A 12,125-nucleotide genomic window follows, 5' to 3' on the forward strand; every position below is an offset into this window, starting at 1 on the left:
TCATGGCTAAAGCAGGACTAGAACTCACATTTTTTTTCTACTTTCTAGCCTGATACCTTAACCACTACACCAAACTGTCTAGTTCCAATATAAGTACCACGTGAGTATTATTAAGTAAAAAGAGAGAAGCAACCTAGAACTAAGGAGAAATTTCCTGACAGTTAGAACAATTAACCAGTGGAACAACCTGCCTCCAGAAGCGGTGAATGCTCCAACACTGGAGGTTTTTAAGAAGAGACTGGACAGCCATTTGTCCGAAATGGTATAGGGTTTCCTGCCTGAGCAGGAGGTTGGACTAGATGACCTCCGAGGTCCCTTCCAACTTTATCATTATTATTATTATTATAAAACTCTTCCAATTTCACCATCCTAAATGTTTTAGTTTACCTGGACAGATCTAGAAGCTTCTGAAAAGATCCTGCAGTTATATTTGTTCATGGGGGAAAGGGTCAAACATTTAGGGGCCAGGCGTATCTTGCTAATATTCCCATTTTCTGGGTGGGTCAGCTTTTCCTTTTGCCCAATTGCCTCGTCAACATATTTGCACATTTCCTCATCAACATATAGCCGACAAAAAAATGATAATAATCAGGTCAATTCTGCTCCACCTCCTCGGTATAAAATTGTGGGTTGGTGGGTGGGGGGAAGAAAAAAGAGAAAAAAAAAGAACGCCACCTACATCGTTGGTTGACATCTTTATTGAAGCATTGAATTTTAGTTGGTTCCTTGTAGAGTGAAAGTTTACAGACAGTTAAAAGAGTTGTGGGGGGTCATAAATTGTGTGGCCGGGGGGGGAGGTACAGCCCTATCCGAGATACAGAAGGAGCCCCCCCTAAAAAAAACCTGAAACAAACCACAAAGAAACACGAAGAAAAAAACAGTTCCACTGTTTACAAATGACTGCATTACTACAGAGAGCAAATGGCAGCTACTGTCAGTCACTCATCCGCGGAGGACGGCTGTATTTTTCAACGAGCTTCCGTTTGGTGACTGGGTTTTACCACAAACAATGATTAACAGGTAGACAAGGAGAAAGAATGAAGGACATCACAGCCTCGTACGACGGCTTTTCAACTTTTGGGAGTTTGACGCTTGTTTGCTTGGCGTGGGGCGTTGTTAAGCCGCGCAGACGTCATCGGCAAATTGTCCTAATGCTAACGCAGTGCCGTCGTTGTCAAGTCACAAAGAGGAGGACACAAAGGGGACGAGAATAACTTAAATCGTACAAAATATGATACAGAGCCAAAGTACAGTGTGTTTAAATACTGATTTTGTGGTTAACGTTGTAGTTTCTGACATTAAATAATTAAGTCCTTTTGTGCTTACAGCTTCATTTTTTTGTTTGTTTGTTTGTTCTTGTTCAAAACAGTCGCTTCCTTCCCAATACTGCCACTGGAACTGGTATTACAACAGAATCACAATTTTCCACAGACACGACGACATTCAAAACATTTACCTATGAGAAAAGAAGTCGCTTCCCATGAGATCACAGTGCGAGAAAAAACAAAAAAAACAGGGCGTAACTTTTTGTCTTGAGGGAGGCTTTCAAAATATACCTCCGGGAGGGAAGGAAGGAAGGAAGGAAGGAAAGAAAGAAAGAAAGGGAGGTGGGAGAGGCCGGGAGGAAAAGTCCTGGTAAATCAAATTTGCGTACGCATCGCAGGTTGGGAAAGATGGGGGGGGGGAAGTCATGTCTTGTTCCTCACGAGTAACGCCTAAGCGACCTCCGTCTTCTGTTGTAGAAGTGTCTGAGCCCATGTTGCCGTGAAAAATTCATCATGTAATTTTGTTTGCGAGTGCTGCACAGCGGAGAGAGGACGGAAGAGAAGAGAGTCACTCGCCTTCAACACACAAAGGTTGGGAGGTCACATGCAAAAACGTAAAGACGGCGCGGTTCCACCAAAAACACGAGCACTGCCTTAAGTCAGAGGGTCCCCAACCTTTGGGGCACCAGGGACCGGTAACGTGGAGAGAGAGGTTTTCCCACGGACCGCAGAGTGCGTGGTTTTGTGCGCTGCCTGCATCCCGCGGATGGGGCTTTGCTTGTTTGTGCGGACCGGTTGCTAGTGTGCCGCGGCCCGTTACCGGTCCACGGACCAGGGGCTGGGGACCCCTGCCTTAAGTGATCTGTAAGACACTGGAGTCCCCGACTTACGAGCCACTTGTTTAGCGACCGTTCGAAGTGAACAACGGCGCGGGAAAAAAAGTAACTTGTGATTATGCTTTTCTCGCTTAGGGCTATTACAGCCTCGCCACAGTCACGGGATCGAAAATTGGAGAGGAGAGGGATGTATTTGTGACCGTTGCCATGTCGTGGGGTCAAGGGATCACCCTTTGTAACTCTGAGCGGTCGCTAAAGGAACGGTTGTAACCCGAGGACTGCCTGTCTTAAAATCAACCACATTTGCTGGCGTTATTGGTAAAAGTGCAGCCTTTTATCCACTAGATGGCAGTCTAACACTGCAACTGAGTGGCCAATTATTCTATAAAATGGATTGGCTGAATGCTGTTGTCAAAGCAAGAATATACAATATATAATTTAAGTGTTTCGTTAATCAGACACATGACAGCTGTGATCTCTCCAATATCCTCTCCCAATACAGTCACAATGCCAAGAAATCAGATTTTGCCCTTGCGTGCCATGCATTCTTGTTTTATGCCCCCACAAGAAAAGTGGCACTCCTTAGTTAACTTAGCAGAGAATTAAGGAAAGACTTTCTGGGATCAGATGAAGATCTACACCACCCCTGCTGTGAACTAACTTGTTCTCCACTAACAGACCCCCCACGGGGTGTCTTGGTTCATTAGAGGAATGGAGAAGTATTTGTAAATTGAGAAGAAACACATGTTCATGAGGACTAGCCTTTTGAACTGTCTCCGGTGGGAAGCAGAACGTCCAAACCAGAAAATCCACAGAGGCGCTCAGGATCCCATTATTATTTGGATGGAACTTTAACTAATTTCTTCCATCCTAGGATAAGTTATTGGCTATCTCCTAGCCTGGTGTTTCTCAAACGTGGTGTAGATTACAACTCCTGGAATTCCCCAGCCAGCCCTGATTTGAATGAACATTTGCAAAAATCCCACTTCTTTTCCAAATTAGCGAGGTAAGTAAAAAAAGAATTAAAACTCGATTAACAGTCATGGACCAAGATTAAAAAAAAAAGATGACTAAAGCGATAACTTTAGGGTTAGTTGAAAAATCACGTTCGACCCTGTGCTCATTTTGTAGGCTGAGGGATCTACACAACTTCTGTTTTTGAGGAATGTGCAGTTATAGGGGTAACTAGATCATCTGGGGGAAAAAAAAGGGCTGAACTTAAGCAATTCTGGCCCTGGTTCCTGATTTCTTTTGGCTGGGAATGTAAAAACCTACTCATGGTTAAATTTAGGACTTCTAATTACAGGGACCTCTAAAGGTCAGCCAGCCTCGATCTTGCGGGTCTAACAAAGTGGCATTATCAGGAATTATAACGTGACTCCACTCCGGGCTAAATCCGAAGAGGAGGAATTGGTAAATCCGGTCTCTTGACTTGGAGCATCTTCCTTAAAATTCCTCTTTGGTCAAAGTGGCCTGCAGCTGTTACTTCTGCGGTCCTTGGTCATTGACCGAATAAATATTACTGGCCGACTGACTTGATTGGCGGTCCCTGCAAGTATGGTTACTTTTCGGCCTCTTTAGGAAAGGTGTAAGGATGTCCAAGCCACCGATGTGTCACTCGGGGTGCTGCGTAAGGGGCAAGTTCACTATGGTGGCGCAGTGGTTAGAATGCAGTATTGCAGGCTAACTCTGCCCACTGCCAGCAGTTCGACCCTGACCGGCTGAAGGTTGACTCAGCCTTCCGTCCTTCCGAGGTCGGTAAAATGAGGACCCAGATTGTTGGGGGGCAAGAGGCTGACTCTGTAAACCCCTTAGAGAGGATTATAAAGCACTGTGAAGTGGTATATAAGTCTAAGTGCTATCGCTATTGCTATTTGAGCCGTGGCGGCACAGTGGTTAGAATGCAGTATTGCAGGCTAACTCTGCCCACTGTCAGCAGTTCGATCCTGACCGGCTCAAGGTTGTCTCAGCCTTCCGTCCTTCAGAGGTCCGTAAAATAAGGACCCAGATTGTTGGGGGGACAAGAGGCTGACTCTGTAAACCCCTTAGACAGGAGTGTAAAGCACCGTGAAGCACTATATAAGTCTATTGCTATTTTCAGAGCATGAGGAACGAGGGTCCATGATGAAAGTAGGGAAGGGTGGTGTTAATTTTGGGGGGAAAATATTGTGGAATTGCTCTCCCACTCCCTTCTTCTTAGATTCTTTTGACCTATAATTATAGAATTTCCCCGGTGGTCTCTTGGGCCCATCTCTGGTTAGCTTCCCAGCCTAGTGGAGATCAGCCAGAAGAAGCCTATTGCTGTGATGTACAACAGATAGATTTGAAACCATATATCTCTATAGCTGTAATCATTCAAATTTTTCTGATCCAGTGGACTTCTTATTTCCCTTTTAATTTGATTCCATCTGTGCTCTCCTGTTGGAAGTGAGAAATCCCTTTGTTTTCCTTTTGAATTTCAGTAAACATTGAACATTCAGCCTAACAGTTTTCAAAACATATCGCCAAATTCCGATTATTTGACATGCAGGCATCTTACAGCCTCAAACCACTCAGAATCAAGATACCTTGATAATGTCTGAAAGCAGAGCTGAAGCTGACTGACTGGTTTCCTGCTTTGAGCAGGGGGTTGGACTAGATGACCTTCAAGATCCCTTCCAACTTTATTATTATTATTATTATTATTATTATTATTATTATTATTATTATTATTATTATTATTATTACTACTATTATGAAGCGACAATATCAGTATTGGCGAACGGGATGATACTCGATGTTGCAGGAATGAAATCACTTACCTTACTCTAGTGTAAAACCAATGACAGCAAATAATGAAATACAACACAAATTAGAAAATGTATTTCAATGCATGCAGCACTGTGATTAGTCATAAAAGACTGATGAGGTTTAGAGGCAATATAGGATTTTTCATCTCTTTTGAAAATAAAAATTGAACAAGTTACTTTCTGGTTGAAAGAAAGTATATCTCTATAGCTGTAATCATTCAAATGTTTTTTTTTTTTTAATAACCACAAAGAGTTCTAGAAATACAACTTAGCAATGTAACACCCAATGTTAGCCTAGGAGGGTAATGGGTAAGCTAGCACAAAGCTGCAAAAAAAATGTAATGTTTTCTTTTCTAGGTGAACGTAAATAATATTATTTTGGGTGTATATCGCCCCGATTCCGAACTAAAGAGATGAAGCAAAGACAGGCATTTTACACGAATGTACATTATTGCTGCTAAGATATTTAAAAAAATCTTTTCTCCCCCAATTTTTGCAACTGCCCAGCCTTTAAAATTCTCGTGCCCAAAAGATAACAGTTTTAATCATGAAAAGCATGGTGACAACGTATATCTGAAGATTAACCGCATGCCTCTTATTCAAAATATTGTGATACCAGCATTCAGTTTCGTGACAAATGACATAAAAATATTTTGAAGGCTCTCCTCAGATTTCTGCGCAGTTCCCATTTCTGCAATTTGCAGTTCCAGTTAGGAAGGGGAAAAATCAAACCCCAGCGGGCTTGCCTTAATAAACTTACATTAAGCATAAATGTTTGCAATTTATATTGAAATACTTTTTATGGAAAGGATCAAAAAAGAGTGCTGGCATCTTTTGTTAAGCAGGCAGGTGTGAGTTTGGGAAAGGGCTGGCATGCACAGCAAATATCAGTTTGACTGTCAGCTATTTTTGCAGAATAAATACACAAACAGAGAGAAGAAATATTCTAGGGGGGAAAAAAAGGAGGTGTGCCTATAAGTGACCGGCAGGTTCCCCATTACATTTAATCAAAATGATAAAAAGCAGGGTCTTCTCCTCCTGCTCCAAGCTCCACCCCTTTCAGATATGCGGGTGACGTCACAATGCGTGCATTAAAGATAAGCTAAGGTATATCGCTAGAGGGCTTCCCCCAGCGAGCTGTTCTGGCACCAGAAATGCATTTAAAGTAAAAATTAAGGGAACAAGTTTCTTTGGAAGCCTCTGTCGCGTTGGTCTAAAGATTCACTCAACCATCAGCCATCAAACTAGTTAAATATAACAATACCACGTTGCTTCCAGGAGTTTTCCTAAGTCTTTATTAGCAGAGCTGGAGGAAATCACTAGATACTAAGTCTGTCTGTCTGTTCATCTCTATCTGTATCCCCCCCCTCTCTCTCTCACACACACACTGTCTATTCATCTATCTGTCCATCTCTATCTATCTGTCTGTCTGTCTGTCTGTCTGTCTGTCTGTCTGTCTGTCTGTCTATCTATCTATCTCTATTCATCTATCTATACCTATCTATCCATCCCTCATCTATCTATCTATCTATCTATCTATCTATCTATCTATCTATCTATCTATCTATCTATCTATCTATCTATCTATCTATCTATCCATCCATCCGTCTATCCATCCATCATCTATCTATCTATCTATCTATCTATCTATCTATCTATCTATCTATCTATCTATCTATCTATCTATCTATCCATCCATCCGTCTATCCATTCATCATCCATCTATCCATCTATCTATCTATCTATCTATCTATCTATCTATCTATCTATCTATCTATCTATCTATCTATCTATCTATCTATCTATCTATCTATACCTATCTATCCATCCCTCATCTATCTAAATGCCGCCATTTATAAAAACACTGTTTGAACGTTTCATCGTTTAAATTTCTTTTCCACTTACTTAGCGTTGTGAATTGGGAACCCTGTAATTCAAATTATATCCCTGTGCTACCAGGGAGATGTGGAGGTGCAGTGGCGAGATAGCAATATTGCAGGCTGGCTCTGCCCATAGTTAGGAGTTCGATCCTGGCTGGCTAAAGGTTGACTCATCCTTCCGAGGTCGATAAAATGAGGACCCAGGTTGTTGGGGGAAAATAGGCTGAGTCTGTAAACTGCTTAGAGAGGGCTATAAAGCACTGTGGAGTGGAGTGTATAAGTCTAAGTGCTATTGCTAAACCATGGTGGCGCAGTGGTTAAAATGCAGCATTGCAGGCAAACTCTGCCCACTGCCAGCAGTTCGATTCTAACCAGCTTATGGTTGACTCAGCCTTCCATCCTTCCGAGATCGGTAAAACGAGAACCCGGATTGTTGGGAGCAATATGCTGACTTTGTAAACCGCTTGGAGAGGGCCGTAAAGCACCATGAAGCGGTATATAAGTCTTAAGTGCTACTGCTATAATTTCATGTTTGGGTTACCTCCCCTCATTGAAGATGGCGAACGTTGAAAAACAGAACAAAACCAAAATCTATTGCATGCTCTGGTTAGATGACCTCAAGTCCACCAGTGTAGTAAGAAGAAAATTTGGTTCAAGTTATAAGAAGCCGAGTCCAGAGGATGAGATGGTTAGATGGTGTCATTGATGTAATTGACACCAAAGGAAAAATCAACCCTGGTTGTTCTTTGGGAGGACAGATCCTGGAGCTGAAGCTCAAAGACTTTGGCCACCAAAGTCTTCTTCTTGGAGAAGACTCAGATGTTTGAGAAGACGGAAGGCAGAAGGAGAAGCTGACAAGCCCAGTATCTTAACTGGTGAGCCATCACGCCACCCCCGTAATATTCTAACGCAGTGTTTCTCAACCTTGACAATTTTAAGGCATGTGGACTTCAACTCAAGAATTCCACAGCCAGCAATGAATTCTTGAGTTGAAGTCCACATGCCTTAAAATTGTCAAGGTTGAGAAACACTGTAAACAGGTTTCTAATAGAAAAAGGAACCCCTCAAGAACTATGATTTTTTTGCAATGAGAACATTATTTCTCTCTTAACCTGCATAAAAGGCACCGGACAAATCAGTAATAAGATCTATTTTCATGTTAGATTAAACTCAGACGTTGATGTGATGGAGGCCAAGCTTAGCAAAGAGTGTGGTTAAAAAACAACAACAACAACTAGCAGCTAAGCGTGAAAAATTACCGATTATTGGATAAAGGCTACAATTTAAGTATGGCACGGATGCCATGCAAGCTGGTGCCTTTTGGTGCAAAAAATAAAAAAATAAAAAAAATAGCAGAATCAACTAGAAATGAAGGAATCTCAAGTTGCCCTTGTCCTCTTCACTTGTTTAAATTAGGGCTGTCAATAGACCAATAATTTTTTTGATAGCAAATTGAATGCCTTCCTTTGGAACAGATCAGTGGCGGCTTGATATAAATACTAGATAGATCTGTGCCGCCATGACATTTTTGTCAGCTAGGGCAAAAAACTTTAACCGTCAACTTAATGGCTTGATTTGGGTGAGCCTCGTCTACCAAGAATCCACTTAGGATCCAGGGATCCTTCCCAACAATCAGTAACCATCTAGAATGGCATGGGATGTAGGGAAGGAGAACAGTCTGGTATAAACCAGAACTTTTACAAGGTAATCTCAACTATAAAGGTAAAGGCTTCCTCTGTCCAATTGTGTCCAACTCTAGACGATGGTGTTCATGTCCATTTCCTGGCTGAGGGAGCCAGCATTGTTCAAAGACACTTGTGTGGTCATGTGGCCAGCATGATTATATGCCAAGTTGCACAGTTACCTTCCTACCAAAGTGGTACCTATTTATCTACTCGCATTTGCACACTAGGTGGACAGGAGCTGGAGCAAGGAACGGGAGCTCACCCCTTCATTTGATGTTTGGGTCTCAAACGGCCAACCTTTCGGTCAACGAGTCCAGGGTCTTAACTGCTAGGCCACCATGCCTCCAATTTCAATTGTGCTCACTGTAATCTTCAGTCCAACTATATGGAATCTGAGAGGGTCCTGCCCCCCCCATTTTTTTGAGGGGGGGCGGAAGCTGAGCAAGGAGAAACGTGGAGCGAGAGATAAATAGATCCTAGTCAATGATTCTAAGCCAAATAAAATTAGCCGTAATGACATCGTCTTAGTCTACTGGGGCTTAAGGGCGAAGAATGGAGGGCTAATCATGGTGGTTAGATCGTGGCTAGCCTCTGAGCCAGGGGCAGTTTCCACAGCTAATGTCAAAAGGAAAATAATAGTACATATTACTAGTGTAATGAAGCTCAGTGGCATTTGGTTCTTCCAGCCCTAATTTAAATGTGATTCAAGGAAATGATCCTTTCACAGTTAATTGACATTTCCATAGGTAATCTTACAACTCGGATTTTATCAGGCATATTCTTCCAAAATTTTAAATAAAATAAGATTGGAACCTATCTACTGGGTAAGCCACACCTCTCTCTCAGCCAAACGCAGATGAGTCCCAGCCCGGCAATGACACTAGAATTTCAGGAAATTGTTAAGAGAAAAAGTAAATAACTTTCCAGCGATATATATAAAGTGGTTTTTCTACCGTGAGTTAGATCTGGGGAAAGAATTAACAGGCAATGAACAGTTTGGTAAAACTGTTGGGAAAGAATATAATCTCTGCCCACGGAACCGAACATAATGGATCTTACTTATTCTGCTATTTTAAAATAAGGAATTATGTGCCAGAGTCAATAGCAATATTACGCGGTGTAAGAGCCATCCAATTATATATTTTGTGGCAAAGAATGGAAGTCAGGTTTATACTGAATGAAGCCGGATGCATTGCTGAAGCCGGATGCGCAAATGCAGAGTGCCTTAACCCGGGCCACTTTAAGACGGGTGGACTTCAACTCCCAGAATTCCCCATTGCATGCTGGCTAGGGAATTCTGGGAGTTGAAGTCCTCCCATCTTAAAGTGGCCCAGGTTGAGACACACTGCTCTGATATACATAATTCCCCTGATATTTCATAAAAGTCCCGTTTTTCCTGCCTTGATAAAGAGCAATTTGCAGATCAAGCATTCTCAAACCCTCACATTTACATAGGACTCCATCAACGACTGAAAATTTCCCATCCCGATGTGGAGTATGGGGCTGGTGGTCATGCGTTAGAAGGGCATGCGTTATACTCACTGAACAACTTCTACGTGGTCCAAAGCCCATTGATCGTGGCCTGAGCCACTGTGGCGGGATTGCCACCAGCGAAGTAACACCCCCTTCATTCGTGCCTCCCTAAAATGAGAAACGACACAGTGAGGGAGCGGAAAGGAACGGAACATAGAACAATAGAGTTGGAAGGGACCTCAGAGGTCATCTAGTCCAGCCCCCTGCTCGAGCAGGAGGCCCTAGACCAGGGGTGGGGAACCTTGGCTCTTTGATGACTGGTGGACTTCAACTCCCAGAATTCCTGAGCCAGCCACGCTGAGGGGAAAGGGAGAGGTTTCCAAGCTGAGCCATGCTGGCTGAGGAATTCTGGGAGTTGAAGTCCATGAGTCATAAAGCGGCCTGGGCCTAGGCCAGAGGTAGGCAACCTTGGCTCTTTTATGACTCGTGGACTTCAACTCCCAGAATTCCTGAGCCAGCTACGCTGAGGGGAAAGGGAGAGGTTTCCAAGCTGAGCCACGCTGGCTGAGGAATTCTGGGAGTTGAAGTCCACGAGTCATAAAAGAGCCAAGGTTGCCTACCCCCGATCTCTACCATTTCAGACAAGTGACTGTCCAGTCTCTTTTTTTGAAAGCCTCCGGTGATGAAGCACCCACAGCTTCTGGTGGAAGGTTGTTCCACTGGTTAATTGTTCCCACTGTTAGGAAATTTCTCCTTAGTTCTAAGCTGCTTCTCTCCTTGGTTAGTTTCCATCCGTTGTTTCTTGTCTTTGCCTTTTGGTTGCCTTGGAAAATAACAGTTTGATCCCCTCGTCTTTGTAGGAGCCCTTCAAATACTGGAAGACTGCTATCGTGTCACCCCTAGACCTTCTTTTCATTAGACTAGACATACCCAGTTCCTGCAACCGTTCTTTGTTTTAGCCTCCAGCCCCCTCATCATCTTTGCCGCTCTTCTCTGCAGTCTTTCCAAAGTCTCGACATCTTTTTAATATTGCGATGCCCAGCACTGGATGCAGCATTCCAAGTGTGGCCTTACTAAGGCTTTGCAAAGCGGTTCTAGAACTTCACGTGATCATGATTCTATCCTTGTTAATGCAGCCTAGGATTGCGTTGGCCTTTTTGGCTGTTGCTGCACACTGTTGGCTCATATTTAAGTGATTGTCCACTAGGACTTCTCAGCTTCCAGGTCGCCTTCAGAGATTTTGGACCTGCTAGATTGGATACTGAGGCCCAACACACACTGAGGAGATTGTTTTTGCAAAACATTGCTCTAGCTATGTCCTCTTTGACCCCGACAGCCTTCAGATCCTTTAGACTACAATTCCCCTAATCCTCATTTAGGAAGGGTACTGAGGCCCTCCATATTATGATGCAGAAGGTTGTTATTTATCTATCTGAAGTTGCTCTTGAAGTGAGCAATTTGTGAAAATTTACAAGCAGGATGAAAATGCATCCCGGATTTCATTAGACGTCAAGGTCTTACGATTATTGCTAGAAGTAAGCAAATAGTATATGGTTAAAAAAAAACAGCCAACGAACTGAGCAGAGAACCAGCTTAGAACTTCAAGGAGAGAATCCACCTGACAGGACGGAAGAAATTTCCTGACAATTAGAACAATTAATGAGTGGAACTACCTGACTTCAGAAGTTGTGGGTGCTCCAACACTGGAGGTTTCTAAGAAGAGATTGGACAACCGTTTGTGTGACATAATGTAGGGGCTGTTGCTTGCGCAGGGGGCTGGACTAGATGACCTCCCTTCCCACTCTGTTATTCTGATCCTAGTTTGAGCTGAAAAGCCCTTTTAAAATTCATCAAGGGATCTGATGACTGAAAATTGTATCAGAGTCCATCAGCGCTGTGATAAACATGGATGCTGAGTTTGGCTCTAACGAATGCTGAGTGACTCAGCGTCGCTCAAGCCTAACCTAATTCACAAAAATGTTGTGAAGATATTGTGTAGTATCTGGAGTGTCTGAAGAAAACACAAGCCAAAAGCAGAGGATCTCATCCTCGTGCCGTCTATCGGCTTCCTTCCAGTTTTATACGTAGCTTTTAAAAATAGAACTCTTTTTACATTTATCTCTTTCCTATCTGTAAGCCAGCCAGAGTCGCCCTATCGGTGAGAAGGGCGGCATATAAATTTAATAAAGTAAATAAA

The 12,125-nt window shown here is 42.9% G+C and overlaps 1 protein-coding gene across 1 annotated transcript in view; it reads right to left on the minus strand.

Annotated features, from left to right (window-relative positions):
• Positions 1-1,693: 1,693 nt before the first annotated feature.
• RELN (reelin) overlaps positions 1,694-12,125 on the minus strand; it is a 99,608-nt gene continuing 89,176 nt past the window's right edge. Inside the window, exons 43-45 of the mRNA XM_015810649.1 lie at positions 9,998-10,096; positions 4,903-4,908; positions 1,694-1,799 (exon numbers count right to left, since the gene is read on the minus strand). Of these exons, the coding sequence (XP_015666135.1) occupies positions 1,703-1,799; positions 4,903-4,908; positions 9,998-10,096 (202 nt within the window). The 3' untranslated portion in view covers positions 1,694-1,702. The remainder of the gene's footprint in view (positions 1,800-4,902; positions 4,909-9,997; positions 10,097-12,125) is intronic.

This window comes from Protobothrops mucrosquamatus, unplaced genomic scaffold (assembly GCF_001527695.2).
Source record: "Protobothrops mucrosquamatus isolate PMUCROS unplaced genomic scaffold, P.Mucros_1.0 scaffold_39, whole genome shotgun sequence".
NCBI lineage: Eukaryota > Metazoa > Chordata > Lepidosauria > Squamata > Viperidae > Protobothrops > Protobothrops mucrosquamatus.